The sequence below is a fragment of the Chamaea fasciata genome, unplaced genomic scaffold, assembly GCF_029207755.1.
Source record: "Chamaea fasciata isolate MVZ Bird 193981 ecotype frontalis unplaced genomic scaffold, bChaFas1.0.hap1 SCAF_10, whole genome shotgun sequence".
Lineage (NCBI taxonomy): Eukaryota > Metazoa > Chordata > Aves > Passeriformes > Sylviidae > Chamaea > Chamaea fasciata.
The window spans coordinates 25,413,180-25,432,914 of record NW_027094095.1 but is presented as its reverse complement, the minus strand read 5'-3'; the positions used below and the strand labels follow the sequence as shown (position 1 = coordinate 25,432,914).

General features: G+C 43.5%; 1 protein-coding gene across 1 annotated transcript in view; it reads left to right on the top strand.

Annotated features, from left to right (window-relative positions):
* The window catches only part of AGBL4 (AGBL carboxypeptidase 4), an 882,078-nt gene that overhangs the window by 682,879 nt on the left and 179,464 nt on the right, over positions 1 to 19,735 (top strand). Inside the window, 1 exon segment of the mRNA XM_066192785.1 lies at positions 18,485 to 18,599. Within this exon segment, the coding sequence (XP_066048882.1) occupies positions 18,485 to 18,599 (115 nt within the window).

Genomic DNA, 19,735 nt, shown 5'->3' with positions numbered 1-19,735 from the left:
CTGTCAAGTCTCACTTCTGCCTTCTCTGCCAAATGGAAGAGAATGGAAGCAAACACTTCTGCTGTCCTGGCTACTTCTAGACTCCAAGTGAATGCCTCCATATGTATAAAGGCTTAGTCTGCAGTTCCTCTTTGGATGTGTTTGTAAGGCATCTCTGGGTGCAGGAGGGGGCTCTGCCATGGCCATGCAACCAAGTGCTCCCAGGTTCAGGAATGCCTTTTTTGGGAGCCTTTTCCACTGTTTCTCTTTGTGGACTGCATTGCTAAGACTGAAGAGAACCGAGAAATACAGAAGCTCCACTTTAAGGGTATTTTTTTCTACTCTATTGCCACTGCAAAGGTATAAAGACACAATGCATTCCCTTTCAATACTTACTGTATCCTATGAAAATCTTTTCTGGCTGAATTCCATAGGAAAGTGCATCCCCTAGTGCAGAGTTCCTCCCTAGAGGTGACTGCCTGTGGTCCAAAGCAGAGTAGAGTCTTTCCACAAAGTGAATGGTGCTCTGCATCCAGACAAAAATATGCACAAGTTGTGTCAGGGGAGAATGGGAACACTCCTGTGCTTTCAGAAGGCAGCTCAGCTCCTAGGAGCAGTCAGGGAACATGGTGAGCAGGAGCTGCAGTTCATGGTCTCTGTTCCAGGAGTTCAGGAAACCAAATGATGAGAAGCAAACAAAGGTAACAGAATTCAACAGCCCAACCATAAAATGAGCTGCAGGGCTCTCTTAAAGTTGTTAAATTGCATTCATCCTTCCCACCAAGATTTTTTTTTTCTTTAAGTGCATAGCTTCTAAGCTTTAATACAAAGGGAAACACACTCTCCCTGACTTCTAAAGCGACATGAAAAACACTATTGTCTGTCCCTTGTAAATCTCCTGGATGAGATTTTAGTGTGAAGTATCCCAGGAGAGAGAAAGGTTGTTCTGAGAATAATAAAGCATCCATATTGGAGTAATGGAAATAAAAGCTCCTTTGAAAGTCGTGTTGATGTAAATAGACCGTTAGAGGAATTCCTGCTACCCAGTGTGACATTGGCTGGTACAAGATACCACAGGCTTTGAATCAATGCACTGTGGTGTCAGGCAGGTACCAGAGGTTATACACCTGGGTTCCTGAGCTGGAGGAAAATTGTAATGAGTTTAAATTTCTCTGGCTATAGAGTTATGTGATTCACTCACTTACAACCTGTTTTTTCTGGAACTCCTGCACAGAAGAGAGGGTGTGATAGTGGCAGGGTGTGGAGGGGGACTGTGCATGGGCTGGGTGTTGCTTGCAGCAGCAGAGAAATTCCCAGAACACTGGAGACCTGAGCTGTCCCCAGGGGAGGAGCTGTGTCATCTGTGGCTGTTCTGTGGCTGACACATCTCTCCCCACCAACAGCAGAGGTTGATGTCCCACCTCTTCCACTCAAACTGCAGTAGCAGGTACAGAAAGTTGGTCTGGCCAGGCAGGCTCACCCTCTCCAGCCCAGCCCAGCTCTGCGTGCTCATCTTTCTGCCTCCAGTAACTCCTCATCCCTGGGACAGCAAGGTCAGCTTTGCCCGTGCAGCTAAGAAATGTCAAGTGGCTTTGTTTGATTTGGTTTGCCCTTTGCCCAGAGCAGGCCTTTGACTACCTCTGCTTAACTAATCCTCTTTACAGTAATCACAGAGCTAAAGGAGCCCTTGGTCTTTAAGGGGGAGAATTGAGAAAGGCTTCACTGTAGAACAGAAGCAAATTTTTTTGTCTCCATGTGAGATTGCCCAATTAATCTCTTGAACATCCTGGTTTTGCAATGTTTCTTGACTGCTCATACTTTTGGATAACATTGGCTTAAAGATCATTACTTCCCAGCCCTACCAACCTCCCTCTAGGGCAAAGTAGATCATATTTGTACACATTGTGGCACTTGGCTGATGTCTGAGGATAGGAAAAAGAGAAAATATTGATTCACCTGGATTTCATGATCACTTGCCTTTCCTTAATACAGCCTGTTTTTCCCACTAAAAGTTGCAGCTTGAGTGGATTCTGAAGGTGTGCTTATCCATGTCTGCCCAGTTATCAGGGCCATTTTCTGTGTTTACTCCTCTGTACGGCCATGAGCAGCAAGTCCTACACTTTTAGGGATCAGTATTACCCCCAGGTGCCAGATCTTCTCTGGGCCAAGGCAGGAAATAAATATGCAAAACTCAGGACAAAGATGTAAAAACCACAGGAAGTTTGGGGTTGTGTTTAGATCTCATTTGGATGGCTCTGTTGTTAATGGCAAAGAAAAGGCTCTGACAAGTGACCATCATTGCCATCAAGGAATCAAAGTTGAGATAAGCCCTTTCAGTCAGTGCAGCAGCTGTGAGAGCTGTGCTGATCAAGCTGCAGGTCAGGATTCACAATTAGGAGTCTCTTCTAGTTTTTATAATTTAAACCCTTTCCATTCTCCTTCAGCAGTGCCCCAGCTCTTCCTTGCAACTGATATTAATCTTGCTGGTCTATTGTTTCCAGCTTTGTCTTCTGACCCTTTGTTCTTTGTCTACCCTGGCTGGGTTCAGCTGAATTGATTTTTTTTTTGTTTGTCTTCAGTCTTTTTGTCTCTGAGGTGCCCTGCACTTACCTTTCTGCTCCTTCTGCTTTGCTCTGAGGAACCAGCATTCATGAGTGACTGGGACTTGGCTGCTGCAAACTCTCCTTTGACACGAGGGCACCCGGATTAAACTTTCCCTCTGCCCCTGCACAGATTGCTCACATGCTCCTCGGGTGCCTGCTGTATTATGTACATGTTTATAAGAGCCATGCCACCCTGACTTCCCCAACTTACAGAGAAAAGGGGGCAAAGCTTGTTTGGAGGGCAAGAAGAAGGGGCTTGGGATGAAAGTCAGCCCTGTAGAGGCTGGCTTTGCACTTTCTCAATGCAGTCTGGCTTCTCTCCACTCTGAGGATGGAAGGAAAGGGTAATGGGGCACATTCATTACCAGTCTTGCTTAATTTTACCTAAGAAGAAACGTAGGCACAAATTGCTTTGCCTGGACCCTAATGCAGGGGCAAACTTCTATTAAACACTTTGTAGGCAGGAAGGGTAACTTTAGGGGGGTTTGGAACAGCGGCAAAGAGCTCTCTAAAAAGTCACTCTCACCAGGAAGGTTGGTTCCTTAGTGACTGATGTCACCCCTAAGTGGCAATTTCCAGATGTGCCCTATAGTGTTAGTTCAAGGGTCAAATGACTTATTACATGCTCTGCAAGTGGTAACACACTCCTGGTGCCTGCGCTCTGACTTAGAGGTTATGGGTCTAGTCTTTGCTGCTGCTAAATGTAAAAAATAATTGGAGATGGATGAAAAAGAATTAATTTGTATTTTTTTTCCTATTGCCACTGGTTTTCAAAGAATGCTTTATTATAAATTTCATACAAGCTCACATATTTTTCTCCTATTTTCCCTTTCTCTCGCTTTTTTGCTTGTTTCTCTACTTTTTTGTCACTTTATCACTGATGGGAAAAAATGGGGTGGGGAAGGGAAAGAACAGAGAAAGGCAAAGGTCTGTGGTCAGTTCAAAGAGGAGGAAAGGAGAAGTCTGTAAATCTTATGTGAAATGTTGTTCAACATTATCAAAGTTTATTTCAAAGTTTTCAGCCAGTGGTACAGTGTGTGAGCAAAATGTTAAAAAGATGCTTTATATTATTGGCAGGGATAAGACAAATCTTTGGGTGACTACAGAACAGGTGTGACACAGACAATGACAACAGGGCAAGTTCTGGTTCACCACGGCCTCCATCTATCCAAAAGCAGCATCCCTGAGGGTTTTCAATTTTCATAGTTAATAAAGTTTGACTGCTGTGATGATTTTAGTATGACACTGATCAGCTTTGTGTCCTGTTCCCTTAGAAACACTTGTGCTTGGTGTCATAACAGCAGAGAGACAACAGGAGGGTGCCTAATTCCCAGGTTCAGGAGAAGCCATTCAGCCTCAATGAGCTTTACCTGCCTTCCATCAAATGGCAAATGGTCTGTCAGAGAGTCAAGAGCAGAACTTGAAAAATGCTGTGACCCAACCTTGGCCCAGGTCCCATCTCTCAAAACCTTGGCGTGTCACTCATTCCTTGGGAGCAGCAGGGAACAAGCTGGAAACCTGTTGGAACTGCACCCCTAATTCCCTGCTGGAGAGTTGCCGGCCCTGGAGACAGCAGATCACTGAGATCTCAGTTTGTCCAGTGTGTTCTGTGGCACTTCTCCCTTCTGAAGTCTGGCTCCTTCATGCAGTAAAAGGGGCTGTTTATTAAAGTTAGGTTTGCCTTTAAGATCTTAAAATTCAATCTGACTGTTCAAGGTAGAAAGTTAGGCTGTCCTCGCCCCTGGTTACATGTGAACTCTGATTTTTCTTCCTGGCAATGTTCCTAATGGCCAAGGATATGAGGGAAATAACACCTTGACACCAGCTGGTGTGGTCACAGTGCTGCCAGGGTTTAAATCCATCACTGCAAAGTGCTTGGGGAGCGCTTCTATCTGGGGCTTTCTGGCACTTGAGATTTCATTTGCATCTGAGGCAGACTGTGAATGTAGAGTGCAAGGGAACATTTCTCCAGCAATTCTTATTCTGGAACGGGAGCATCTTATGCCTTCTTAGTTTAATATGCTTCAAAGTTGATTTTGCAATAAGACTGTCTCCAAACAGAATTCTTTAGGAAATGGTGGACATTTTAGCTGCTTCTTCCTAAAACAGCAACAACAAATCCCTTCAATCCTTGGAGGCCTCCTGAAATTTATATCCTTCTGGCTTTTCTCCCTCATGCTCCTCAGATGAAAACATTTATACCCTCCTGGAGAATTTCACTTCTTTGCAAGGAGAGATATCAAGTGCTTGTGGGGACCCTACTGAGGTGAGGAAATTTTGCTGGTTATTCCCTTTCCAGGGCTAATTACCATCACCTTTAGGATCTGCAGTGCATCTTCATTTTCACATCAAAATTTTCTCTGGAGTGGAGGTAGGGGCTTATGCCATATTCTGCTGCTTAGCAGCCAGGAGCACATCTGCACTGACAGAGAGTGACCCTAATTTATTTCTGTGGGGCTTTTTCTTGCCTGGATGTCATGCAGTGTAAATAAAAGAACAGATCCATCTCCACTGACGAGGGGCAGAGCAGAGCTTTTGCAATTTCTTTCTTCATGTAGAGACATGGTCATTTTTTTATTTTTCTATAAGACAAAAAAATAAACCACAGGGAAAAAAGCTTTTTCCTGCTGGAGCCTAGTGTAAGCAGCTATCCAACAAGTCCCCTCCAGTACCACTGAAAGCAACTTGCAGATACACAACTTTCATTACTGAGTCAAGGGGAGGAAGTTCAGATGCAGCCAGCATTTTCTTGGCCATCAGATCTTCCCTGAGAATTAGGTTTTTGTTTAATAAATCACTCCTGATTGTCTTTCTTTTTTCTTTTCTTTTTCTTTTTTTTTCTTTTTTTAATTTTTTTTCTTTTCCTCAGAAACAGTTCCGGTGTTACACACAGTCCCTGCTTTATTTGCCTGTCAGAAACTGAAGCTACAGACTTTGCTGTGCAAATGGACTTCCACGTTTCATTTCAGTTTTAACTATCCTTTGGCACTGATTAGAACAGCTCAGCCTCTACTACCTGGATAGCATCTGTCAAGGGGGAAATGGGTACAGATCTACTTTAGTCTGGTTTTGCTTATGTGGTACTTTTGTATGTCTTTGAGGGGCCCACCCAGAGCAGGCAGGAAGCTCCCACTGGCTTCAGGGGACAGGTCGCCACCTCTGAGGAGGCTGATGCCACTCTTGCCTTTCTCATGCCCAGAAGGTAACCTCAGGAGAGTGTAAAACAGCTCTTCGTTAACAGGATTCTCCCTCTCTGACTCTGGAAGCTGATGGCTGTCCATTTTAGAGCTGCTGCCTTGCTGGTGATGCCAGCCTTGCACAGGGCCTGCAGACTTTGTGCAGGTCTTTGCCTCACAGGGAGGAGAAGAAACTGCCTCGTACCTTTTCAGTTGATTTGAACGGAAGGACAGGAAAATCCTGTAAAAGTGAAGCAGTATAACCTGCAAACCCAGTAAAGTGGAAATCAATGAAGCAGCCAAAAGGTGCCATTACAGCTGGCTTAGTGTAAGTTCTCATGTGTCAAGAGCTACAAAGTGATCTCATCGTTGGTCCCCACAGGGGAAATGAGGGCAAATGGCTGTGCAGGTTCCTGCCAGGCCAGGCTGCCAGCTGCCACTGCTTGGATCTGGGGAGTGCATGGATGTGCCACAGATGAGTGGCAAAGCCACATCTCCCACAGATGTGAACAGCTGGGTTCAGTCCTGAGGAGGGGACACCTCAGCTCTCCTCTTCAGCTGAGCGGACTAAAGTTCTGAGCTGAAGCACAAGAAAGAGTTCCTTTCCCACATTCCAATTTTGTCCTGTGTCCCGTACCTGTGTCCTCTTGAGATCCAGAGCATTAGGGTACCACGTCACTCATGGGGGCACCCAGTGTGCTCTTGCTCCTTCCCAGTACTTTGTGTTCCACTGTCATCCCAGCAGTGGGTGGCACCAGGAGTCTGTCTAGCTGAGCAGCCCACTTGTGATGTGGCCAGTAGCAAATGTCTACAGGTCGTTGAAGATAGGGGCAAATTAAAAGAGATATCCCCAATACACTCTCCCAACACCCTACAGGTAAGGGAAGTGGAAAGGATAGGTGTGAATGAGTGATGTTCTGCAGGGCCCCTCTGGTCTGTGTGTGTGCACCTGCCTAACTCAAGCCTGTTGCCTCTGGGTCTTTGCTTGGCTGGGCAACGTTTGCAGATGCTGGGAACCATTTTTAGAATGTGTTTAAAAATACATATTTTTCATTGCTTGCCTCTCATTATTTATGTAATGCCCTTTCCCTTTTTCACTGTGTATTACATTTTCATATGTAAATGTATTCTCTGGCTGCCTCCAGAGAAATCCACCTTTTGCCTTCTCGGCTTACAACACATTCTTTGCTTGAGCTAATCTATCCATCTTCAGGCTTCTGTAGTTGTTGTTGCAAGCACAGTTAATGCTGTCAGAGCTCAGTGTGGCTGCTGCTTGTGTTTACTGGGCTGCAGAGCAGCACTCTGTGACAGGCCCAGGGGAGGTGTCGGGTAAAACTAGTCCAGCCCTCTGCTCCCAGTGCCCTTTGTTGAACCAAGCACACTGAAATCCCAAAGGTTCCTGATGCCCAAAGAAAGGCACCTGCTGCCAGGTTATGAAAAGGTAACTTCTTGGCCATATAGGAAGTGCTCTGAGTGTGGGGAGACGATTCGACAAAAGGCTTGAAAGGAGAAGGTTCATCCTCTTTGGCTATTCCTTGCAACTCTTAGTGGTTTCCCAAGTAGGACTAAGACTGCTTAATCCTTCTTGTGTCCATCAAAGTTTATTTTTATCACTTTTGTAGTTCTACTGAGAGTCTTTTCCCTGGTGCAGGCAACTTTGGAAAATTTACACTTGTGGTGCAGTCTTCTTGCTGGCCCCAGAAAGGTTTCTGACCTCCAGGTCTGCAGTTGTCATGATGGGGAAGAAAGCAGTCATCTTCCAGGCTCTGGGGAGTTCAGCCCAGTCCTGGGTAAAGCAGCAACTCTGTAATAATGATGCAGTTTCTCTATTTCCCCTGCAAGACCCTTACAGCTCTAAACAGCAAACTGGAGAATGAAGTGATTTTCTGTTTCTTTTTTTTTTTTTTTGCTGGTGCTGTGTGAGCTGTTGGTGGACAGCTGAAACTCCCCTTCAGGGCCATGGTGAAAAGTCTGGTCTTCTGTGAGTTGATAAGGATAGCAGGAAACAGTGCAGTGATGCCTGGCTTCATTCTGTCTGTTTGATTCGGGTTCATGCATTCTGGATTTTATTCCCCTTGTGTTTATTTTTCCCCCTCTTTGCAATCAAGCCTCTATTCTGGGTTGTCTCATGTCTTGCACATCAGGGAAGGTGGAATCTTCTGCATATTTTTGTTCATATTTCTAAGGCTGAAATCCTAGCTGTATTTAACATTAGTTAATTCTGTAAAAATAGAGGGCCATAATGCAGTGAATATTTTTTGAGCTGACTGAGGGACTCACACTCATGGGAAGGACAGACTAGGAATAATAATGACCAAGCACATCATGTTCTGAGGTAACATCTTGAGAATGATTCTGATAAATCCCAAGTAATTCGTTAATGAAACAAGATCATCTGATCCTTGCAGTGTTTCTCCAGGAATCCTTTTGTTTTTCCCCAGGAGGGAAAGAGGCATTATCCAGGGGGTATTGGTAGGCTCATTTTGATGCAAACAGAACCCCAAGCTCCTTACAGCATATTAAGAAAATTAAAGAAAGGAAAGCCAGCCAACAAAGCCACCCACTCAGTCTGTGCTGTGCACTGAATTTAGGAACCCTTCAGGCAATCCTGCAGCAGCAGCTGTGTGCTCCTGCCAATACCTCCTCTCTTTGTCAGCCTGACAGGTTCTTTCAAGTCAATTCCACAGGTCTTTGCTGTTGCATCAGTTCTGCTGGAGAACTCCACAACTGCCCCTGGGCCCAGGGAGATTAGCTTGTGGTTAAGCAAGCAACATCAGCCACCAGGGTAATGACGGGGCTGAGATGGGCTCATCCCTGCGGAGGGCAGGAGACACTCTGCTTCCCTCTGTGCAGGTTTGCACTTTTTACCAGACAAACCCAGCCCTGGCCTCATTCTGCTCTTCCAAATTAGTCTGCTCCTTTGAAGCTTGTGGGTATCCCTTTGCTGCAAGGAGCAGGAAAGGCAGACACTGTGAAATAATGGGAGGGATTTACCCAATGGGCTCAACCTAGGCTCATGGTGCTGCTGGAGAGAGCACGAATCCCCTGCTCGTGGAACGAGGGAAATGGGGCCACCAACACCCCACTGCTGCTCTGATCAAGTGTTCAAGCAGCCTGCTGCTGCCACAAACACTCCACCTTGAATCTAGTGGGTTTTTTCCTTGTTCTATGTCTTTTCCTAAAGTCTGGAAAGACACAAAATCCAATGCAATGGCATCAAAATGACTCCCGAGGCCATTAATTGTTATGTACAACAAAAAAGAGAAAGGGTCAGACTTTGGTTACTTTGGGGTTTCCAGCTGTTAAACTGCCAAAGCATCAGAGAAAGGTCTTAAGGCATGTTAGAAGACAGTTTTATCAGAACAAGATTACATTAATATGAAGTAGGCCATCTTTTGTAACAAGATCATTTGTGTGGTCTTGTTGTCTACTCAAGTCTGTTTAGTAATTTTTTTTTTTTTTTACTTTTCAGACAGGATCAGGCTTGGGGTAGAAGAAAGTATCTAGAAAATTTTAAAGTAGGAACTAGACTTGTCCTCACAAGATGGTTAATTGTGGGGGTTTTTTTGGTGTTTTTTGGTTAGTTTGTTTTTTGTTTTTTTTTTTTTTTTTTTAGCTGACGATTCTAACCGGGAAAATTAAATGCCACATTTTACCCTCTCCAGGTAATCCTGTGAGGTTCTGAGAACCAGCTATAGTTTGTGGAACACTTTGCGTGCTCCTTTCTGTGCTTGCTTGTTTGGAAGAAAAGAAAACAGCAGAAGTGAGAGTACTCAGGGCTACAATTCTGAACTGACCAGCAGCACAATTGTCTCTGTCACCAAAAGTCTTTCCATCTTGACCTCTACAGGGTTGTTGTTCAGAAATCTTATCTTTCAGAAAGCTTATCTTTAGGGAAGAGTGGGTTGGGGTTGGGCTGTCAGTGGCACAGATCTCGCTAGTGACAGCTGAGTAAGAACAGAAAAGTTTCAGAATTTTACTCAACACCTAGCATTTTGTGGCCACTTGCCATGTTTCCAACCACAGTCGGCTCCAATGAGCTTTCATGAGTTTGTTTGGAAAATCCATCTGCTGGTTTTGGCCCCAGAGATGCCAGTTTTGCTGCCCTGCAAATCTGGCCATTGCTATCTCAAGTAGAGCACACTAAGATAGCAGACTCTGGTAGCAACTTGCCAAAAATCAGCAGTGCTAGAGACTAAGATCAGGCATTCTGGCTCCTGGTCCCACATCCCAGTCACTGGGAATGCCAACTTTAATTATGTTTTACTGGCAATGCATATCTATATCTTTTCAGCACTGAATTGGGATGTTGTGCTCCAGCCAAGCACCAGCAGCCACATATCCTTCAAAGCAGATGTGAATCTTTTTATGAGGAAAGAGCAACAGCTCATAAAAATACATAGGAAATCCCAAACACTCATCACTTAGCAACTTTCTACACTGAACTGATTGTACTTCTAGACTGCTGATTTGTGACTGACTATTCCAGTCACATCCATTTCACTGTGTACTGTCCCTGTTTGAAATGCATCTGGAGTGTCAGGGTCTGGAACTCTTTGGTGTTCTGAGGCCTTGTTTGCATGGCCTAAATGTAGATGTCTCTCAAAGATAGTAGAATAGTGCACATGAAAGGCAGCGGTGTAAATGTACCTCCTTATGTGGGATGTCCATAATAAATTTAAAGGTTTCCATCCTAGTCAGTCCTGTCCAATCAGCAGACACATTAAAATGGGAAGCAAGGTCTGCCTCGTGGTATCATATGGTCCATTTTCTTACCCAGGAGTCCCAGAATGTTTTACTATGGCACAGTTTTCCCAAATCTTCACTGAAGTTGAAATCTTAATAGATGCCAAATGTCATTTGAGGCTGAGATGGCAGAAATGCCTCCTGTATCCTTATAATGGTGTGAGAATGATTGTTATTACAACATAATTCTGGAAAGCAGTTGAAATATGTGGGTACCAGAATAGTCAGAGTCATTTCATCACAGAGCTGTGGTGCAGGAGCACAATGGACACTCACTGTCCCCACACCCTGTGATCTGCTGGTGTGTTTAGAGACACTAGTGTCACACACTTGTGGTCCTCCACCAGAGCCTTCAGCCCCCTCAGTGAGATCATTACATGCAAAAAAAGATATCTGGGAAACCTGGAGGGGTGGAAGTGTTGGCTGGGATGCCCTGACTCAGGTCGGCAACTGACAGAACATTTTCTCTCTCACACTGACAGAACCCAGCTGGGAGGTTCCTGACTGCTGCTCCCGCTGCTTCACATGGATTTGTGTTCCAGCCACATGAAATTCCAGATTAATTATTTATGAAACCCTGGGCTAGCTGGAGGAGGGAGGGAGGGAATGGTCAGGAATGATGGGGTTTTTTAAAATCTTCTTTAAATCAATTAGTGTCTGTGCTTACCATGCACGTTAAAACTGGAGAAAATCCACAGTGCCTTGCTCTGCCATTTGAAGTATTTGTTGCCAGTCATTCTCAATTCCTTTGCAAGCAGCCCCTCCAGCAGAAGCATGGTTTTCTCTGGAGCTGACATTAACGCTGTTCCACTGGGCTGGCAAAATGCAGTGAGGATTGTGTTCCCTGGGAGACTGGCTGTTTTCCATTTATTTCACTGCTCTGGAAACAGGCCTAGCTGTAATGGCCTAACATATCTTAAAACAGGAAAATTACTAATTCAAGTCAGTGAGCATATTTTCATTTTAAAAGAGTAACAAATTAAATAAACTCCCTGCATTTTGCATTTGAGACCTCAGTGTTTCATCTGCTGTAATCTAATTCACCCATTCATTTCCTGCACATTCATTTTATCCCATTATTTGAGATTTCCTTTGCTTTTAATCCTGTGTTTTGAAGAGACCAAGAGCTACAGCAGAGAATAGATGAGAGACTAAACGGTAAATAAAAGAACAAACATGCCATAATATAGCTTGATGTGTTTCTAATCAATCTGCTTATTGCAGCTGGATCCTTAGTTAGGTGTGCAACTTTTCTGCCTCAGGTTGATTAAAACTTCTCTAAAAATAGGTGAAGTGGGACTCTGTGCACAGTTCACCAGGTACTAACTGTTGGTTTGGATTTTTTTACAATGGCAATGATAATTGCAGGTTTAAAAAGACAACTGAAATGACCATGGGGACCTGTAAACTTTTTGGGGTGCTTTTAACCAACCAAACTCATGCAACAAGATCTTACTTAGCACTGAAATATTTACCTGTCTAGCTGGGGACAAACTGATGTGTGATTATAAGGTCTGATAGTCCAAGAGAATCAATCAGCCTTTCTCTTTCTGTTCCCTTCAGAAATAATGTAACCAGGGATGTCCTTCCTAGAGCTGTCTCACCTGCCTTGGTTGGCTCTGATGTGTTTTGTCATGGGCAATTTTTGTTGAGCTGTTGTTTCCCTTGAGACCTTCCTGTCCACAGGAACCACTGGGGAAAATTGTTCACTTCTCTGCATTTTCCAGAAAACTTGATTGTTTTTCATCACGGGGCACCCACAGGCCAGTGCAGGTCCCCTCTGAGCCTTTCCTGCAGGAAGACTAAGGAAATCTGAACATCTGAAATCTGAACTATCTGAAATCTGAACAAGTAGAGGAAGCAGGAGAAGAGTCTGACCTGAGAAGTGGGGTCTGATGGGTGCTCACTCAGGTTTTGTGCAAGGTGCTGCATCCCTCTGAGAGGATGCGCCCTTGCCCTCCTTTGCCTTGCCCCTGAGGGTGCTGAGGATGGCCAGAGAGGGTGTTCATGGAAAACAGACACTGTTCTGATCTTCCCAGTCTCAACTGCAGAAACTACTGGGAGAGAGACGTATGCATGCAGATATACACCAGTCTGGGCATTTGGAAACTGGTGACACAATTCAGACATCAAATTTTCCTTCATCTAACACTCTACGCAAGTGCCTGTTTTAGTTTTGCAGTGCTTCTTCACCAGCCATATTAGCTTTTATAATTTTGATGGAATAAACCTTGGTTTTGCCAAGGATTCTAAAGGGACCTTTGAAAAGATAAAAGCAACCTATTAATAAAGTATTCAAAATCTATAGATTTTTTCTAGATTGATGTTAACATCACCCTTCTTCATCCCTTCCCTTGCCCAAGAAATATGTTTCTAAAAAAGTGTGAAATACTACAAACAAAACACATTGGAGTTTGTCAATCTGTTTTTCCACATTAGGAGGAGGAGCAGAGCTGTAAGAAGGGGCAGAGTCAGCATCTGTGATGATCTTGTGCATATGGACCCCTCTGTGATGATCTTTTGTAGGAATAATTTTGGTGACAGCATGGTGTTAGATCATGTCAGTAACCTCACTATGAGTCAGCTCTGCTCGTTTATCACCCTTCACATGCTTTTATTTTTGTTCTTGCTGTTGTGCTGAATATCAAAGCACTTCAGATTAAGGCATTTTTGGACCATTTCTGCCTGTTGGGCTCTGCTGGGGGCTGCACTGGAGGAGCAGATGTGTGTTCTCTGGAGCCCACTCTGCCACAGCCTTGCTGTGACCTGTGTTGGGCAGGGTTCAGTGGCAGTGTGACACCTTTCCCACCGTGCTGAGGTGGAGAAGTGGCTCCATCTGTCTTTTTCATGTTTTGTTTTGTTGTTTTGGATTTTTTTTTTTCCTGCAGTCCCGTGAGACAGGGCAAAGGCTGAACAGACGAGGGCCCTGCTGCTGAAGGAGAAACTTTGCAGGCAAATGATGGTACAATGATGGCTTGCTGTCATTTATTCTGCATATTGTACTTGTTTTTGGGGACAGAATATTGTAACTGCTTGGCCATTATCACCTTTTTTTCACTGTCACATTAAAAAAAGCCTCTCCAAAAAGCCCAAACCCATATTTTTGCTTTCTTTCTCTCCACTGAAACATAACAATAGTGTCATTCACATTGGATTCAGTCTCCTTTAACAGTATATTTCGATAGTTCCATCAGTGTAAGCATTTGGGACTCCTTTACATTTATTTTCCATACATCCTGTGGCATTTAGAGCCCAATTGTCGCATTCTTTTTAACCTGCAGGCTGTGGTGAGCTGAATGAAGGATACCAGCAGCTACTCAGCATTAGGAAATGGGTCTGAAAACATAAATCACTTCTTTCTTGGCATATCCTAGATACAGTGCAGGGTATGTTTGCATTAGCAGTTGCCATATTGCATTAGGATCTGTGCTGATTAGATTTTCACTAATAGGAGGAGGGCAAATGTATTATATAGTTGCACAATTAAATATATTGTCAGACTGAGGGTGAAAGGATGGAGTAATGGAAAAAGCGGGGGGTAAGGCTGGCTTTTCTTTGGAAGGAGCAAATGTGGAAAGGTCATGTTAGAGCCAGCAGGAAGTTTAAACAGAGTTTAAGGAGGCTGGTTGAGGAAATGTCTTGACAGAACAGTGGAAATGACATGTTATGGAAGAGTGAATGATTAACGTGTTTGAGAAGAACCAGCAGATAATTTAAGCTGGATTGGGCTGGGCAGAAAGATGCCACAGGACCTGATATTGGAGCAGGTGATAGGTGCTGAGCTGCAGAAGGCAGGAGAAATTTGAAAAAGTGTATTCAGCCTTGAGAAAGAATAATGATAAGGGGGTGACTCAGAGTAGAAGGGGCTTGGTCCAGATTTAGTGCAGTTTCAGTGAAACTTGTATTAACAAGAAATCAGGTTTTTAACAGTCTGACATTTTTAAGTCAATGTGGCTGTGTCTCTAATATTTGCAGTTGTGAGTATTGTTTTCTCATTTCCTTGTTTTCAATTCTTTCTTCCCTTTCACTTGCAACTATGAAAAGCTCCTTGAAGTTAATGTAAAGACTTTGGTGGATTTTTAGTGGACTGTGAATAAGCCTCTTCTTGTGTCATGGCTGAATGCTGATTTCTGAGCTGTTCTGGTTCCAGGCAGCATCCATAATTGCATGTTATTATTTGAAATATAAATATTTTAATTGCTTTCCAGAAAGCTTGAGAGGAAAATAATCCATATTGTTTTGCTTCTTCTAATTGGAGAACTTTTCCACACTGTAATGTGTCTCAGTAGGCCCATTCCATCACATTCTCTATTCCATTTTGAAGCCTCCTGAAGAGTTAATACTTTGTTATTTGGCTGTTTTCCTTGATCTCCAGCCACAGAGGTTTGTGTTTTTAAATAATGCTTGTCTTATTTTTCATAGCTGAATGTGACTGATTCAGATTGGATTATTTCCTTTGACCCAAACTGGGGCTACAGTTCGAAGATCCAACCAATCTGTGGGCAGCCCTTTTTTTGCTTTAATAGCAGACTAATTGGCAGACCAATTAATCTGCTCATCTGTGAAAAGAAAATTTATGGCAATAAGTAGTTCTATTTCCAGAAGTCATTCTCTAAAGTAATATTACAGTGGCCTTGTTTACTTCATGCCCTGCAACACGATCCAGTGCTTCAACAGTAGCACAGGTCAATTAGTGGACAATTTAAGCAATTATTAGCCACTAACAAGGGTGACTGGCATCATTACCCTTCCTGTTTACCAGCAAACTGTTATTTTAATACAAAGATCAACAAATAAATTAGGGCATCTGTTGTATTGCCATGTCTGCCTTGAAGTAAATGATATTAAATGGGCTTTGGTTGCTGCCAAATTCTTAACCCTGGCCTAATGAGATACACTGATATGTCTCTTGCTGATTACAGAAGCTGTAAAATTTAGTTTGTATTGATTTATTAACAGGAGCACCAAGTTCTCGGCAACGGTATTTTTTTTTAAATAGTCTGATATCTATCTATTTATTTTAAACATTATTGATCCAGACTATTTCAGACAGTCCAGAACTATTGGGTTCTCCTGAAAGACAAAGCTATTTCCTAGTTGTATTGATTATTTAGATACTTACAATAATTTTAGGGTGAGGTTTGTGTATATAAATGCATGCTTTTGTCTCATGCTTTTCTCATGCTCCTTAGAACTGCCTCTACTTCCAGGTTAAAATTCTTTTTTTTAACTCTTCCTTGGTGTTTTTACAATGTGGTAAAAAAACCTTCTTCAGGCTTGATTGACTGCCAAGTAAGAAAATCAAGTCAATCTCTTTGTGATGGGTAACTCAGCTGCAGCAGCCCGCGTCGATTGGGGTGCCTGGGGAGATGCTGGGTCGTGTTTGACACTAAGCTCTGGGTGCCCAAGGCCAGGCTCCTTTAGTTGGGTGCAGCAGTGAATCAGGCAAGCAGAGCCTCACCCACTGCACGTTTCTGTGCAGCCTTCCACACCATTGCATGCTCTTTCTCGGGGAATAGCAATTGCCTGCTGAAGCTGAAAACTGCAGCTTCCAGTTGCCAAGATGCTCCTGCCAAGCTCTGTGAGCACGGCTGCATCAATAACAGGGGTGAAATGAGCAGAACCTGGACCAGCCTCTTCACTGGCACAGTGACAGCCACAGCCAAGCCCTGAGAGTCTGGGCTCTTGTGTCACCTCCTGAAAGAAAAGCAGTTACCCCTGAAGTATTCACAGTCCTGCCTGCTGCCTGAGGAGCTGTGGCATGTGCCTGCCTGCTGTGCTGCCAAGGCCTTTGGTGAGGCAATGGTCCACAATGCACACGGTGCAATATTTGTGCCGGTTTTATTTCAGCTTGAAGGGTCTTATCTAACCTAGGATAAAACTTGTTCTGGACACACTGATTTCTGAGTAGTTAAGTCCTCCAAGTGTTTTAGAAAACACAAGCCGATGTGATGTTGGGGTTTAGTTTGAGTCAAGTTGCAAGCTCTTTTAAACTAAAACCAGCAGAGTCTTGAGAAACCATGGACTAAGTGAGGGGTTGTTTCCCTTTAAGTGATTTTGAGCCCTCCAGGTGCGAGTACTGTGGTTTATGTTTTAGACACTGCCAGGAAACAGTCAGAGCAGCAGTTTAGCATAGCTAAGCTTTTCGTGTTTGCATACAGTTAGGAAATCTGGTTATTCAGGATCCAACTGTGTCCCCGTCATTCCTTCGTGTTCTTGCTGTTGGATAATGAACAGAAGTCACAACACCAGCCAAAAAGCAGACCAGTGTTCGGTTTCCTTCATCCAGAGGAGGTAATTGCAGGAACGTTTCCTGAGCAATATAATTATGTACAAGCTAATTTGCCTCAGAAATTCAGGTTTAGTTTCTTCTCAAGTGGAAGACCTGGTTACAGAAAGTTCATCTCTCCTCTTCAGGATTAGTCAGTGAGACATGAAAAAATTGCTGATGTTTAGAGTTGACTATACCTTGGTCATCCCAGACATGTCAGAAGCCTCATTTTGCTCCATGTGCCTCAGAAAATTAGAATTCATTCCAACAGCAGCCTAGGTTCAGACTTTCTGGTATTTGAAATACAAAGTGAGCCTTACAAAATTAACTAAATGAAGGAGTCATGCAGAATGTGAGATTTTGGTCTCGTCTTTAATGCATGTTTCAGCCAAGCTCAAAACAAGTGCATTTAACCTAGCATGGACTTGGGGTTTAGGAGCTTTTTTTAATACTTTGGTTGAATCACAAAAAATCAGGTCTGAAGTCAGCTAGTTAGCCCAGGCCATCCCTTCTATGCTGAATTGTTGCTCGTTTTAGCTATTCCCTAAGGCTTTACCCTGTCCACTGTTAAATGTTTCTGATGATGGGATTCCACTCTTACCCTGGAGAGACAATTCCACACTCTAATAGAGCTCACCATTACTGAAATTTTACTGATGAGCAGCCTTAATTTTTCTCTGCTTAATTTTATCCTGTTACTAGACCGTAGTGATTGATTTATTCTGGGGAAATTCAGTAAATGGTTCCTGCTTCACAGGATGGACCTTACAATAAATAGCAAATTGTCATGACCTATCTGTGGGTGTCCTGAGATTACACAGGAACTCAATTTATCTCAACATTAATTCCCTGGAAGCTATTTCTGTCAGTACCAACTCAGTGGAGGGATGAGCAGTGAATTTAACTGCCAGATTCCTGCCCCAGCACCAGCCCTGGGCTGAGGCAATGTTCAGCAGCTTCCCAAGCACGAGGCCAAGGGGAAGGAGCTCCTGCAGACCCTGGTGCAGTGATGTGCCCAGGGGAATTGCATTTAAGGATCTGCTTCCCTGTCACTTGCCTGGGTTCCACATTAAAGAAGCTGATGAGGCGCAGTTACTCCTGGTTTTTATGACTGTAGAAGAAGTGAAGAATATCACCTTATAAATTCCAGTCCACCAGTGGCACAATATTGCTGAGTCCAGTGCACATATTATGCAACTCTCCCAATTTTTCTGAGGCATTTTACACCTCTTTATGCATGCAGATGATGTGAAATCTGTGTTCACACATCACAGGTAGGTCTGGGTGTACGCTGAAATGAATTTGAGATGGCTCAACTCAACAAATTTCCACTCACAAGGTGGTCTGCAGTGTGAGCCCTGTGCAGGCTGGGTGTGAGGGGTATCTCCATTTCTCCTCTTAGGACCAGAAAGGTTTCTGAGTAGTAACTTCTCCCTCTGTGGAAACTCGACAATGTCTGGTAATGCAAGGTGTACTTGCATTATGAGGACAGATTAAGGTATTTCTCCTTAAAGTTCATGGAGTTTTAAGCAGGTGGCAGGTGCTATGTGATTGCAAGCGTTTTGTTCTGTTGGAAGCAGGAGCAGTGCCAGGAATCAGGAGAAATCATCATTCTAATCTTTTATATGTGAAATTTCAGGTAGATGTCTGGAAATCATTGATGTCACATGTCTCCCCCTTCAAACTCCTTTTGTTTATTTTTTTCTCAGGTATAATTGATTTTCTTGTGAGCCACCATCCAATTGCAAAAGTACTGAGAGACCACCTGGTCTTCAAGATTGCTCCCATGCTCAATCCTGATGGAGTTTACCTGGGAAATTACAGGTATGGTGTGGAGAATGAATCTGTGTATTGTTATATTTGCCTCATACACTTTGCACTGTTTTGTCATTGAGTCCTCTATGGCTTGTTCCAATTCATTCCTCTCAAACTGGAGATTCTCACATGACCATGTGCTTCCTGAAATTCCCACCTCAGAAAGGGGCAAATAGCAAATTTGTTTGCTTCAGGAGGCAGAGAGCAACTCTCCAAGACAGCAGGGTATCTGCTCTACCAGCCTCCTCTAGGTGTGGGAGTTAATGTCAGCTTAGAGTTAGACCTTAGCTGTGTTTTATAAATGCACTCATTATGCTGCTCATCAGCCTCTATGTAAATGTGTCAGTCAATCACAGCTCCCTTAAACTACCCAGATCATCCATTAAAGTCACAGATTTCACTCTGTTATTGTACTGTAATAGATAGGGATACATGGAATGGAATAATCATTCCACCCTATGCTAATTTCACTCCATTTTAGTATTTGAATTACTACTTTACCACCTCCTCTGCTGAGATCGTATTCAGATAATCTTTTGTTTTCCCTAAAATTGTTTTCTCTTAATGCATTTATTTACAAAATAAATGTGCTGCTGGAGGTGATAATGAAAAGCAGTTGATTAGTTGATGATTTGTTTGTGGGGGCAATTACATGTACCACACAGTTCTCTGGAGAAGCCCCTGAGAAATGAAATATACCGTGTGTGGTTTTGCTTACAGTGCAAGACTAAATAACACAATTCACTTTGTAGCCAGGCTACCTTGAGCTGTGATCTAATTAGGTATTGCATTGCTAAGCAGAGTAAGGCTGGGTTGTTGTATGGGTGAGGACACCACTGAGGAAGAAGATAGAAGGTGCACAAAATGGGGCTGCTGGCAGTTCTTTGTTGAGGAAACAGCCCCAAGCTGTGCCAGGGGAGTTTTAGGTTAAGTATTGGGAAAAACAACCTTTACTGAAAGGGCAGTCAGGCATTGGAACAGGCTGCCCAAGGCAGTGGTGGAATCACTGTCCCTGGAAGTGATATAAAGAATGTGTGAATGTGGGACCATGCTTAGGGACATGTTTTGGCAGTGCTGGGTTAATGGATGGACTCAGTGGTTTTAGAGGTCTTTTCCAGCATTGATGACTCTGTGATCTGTGCTCC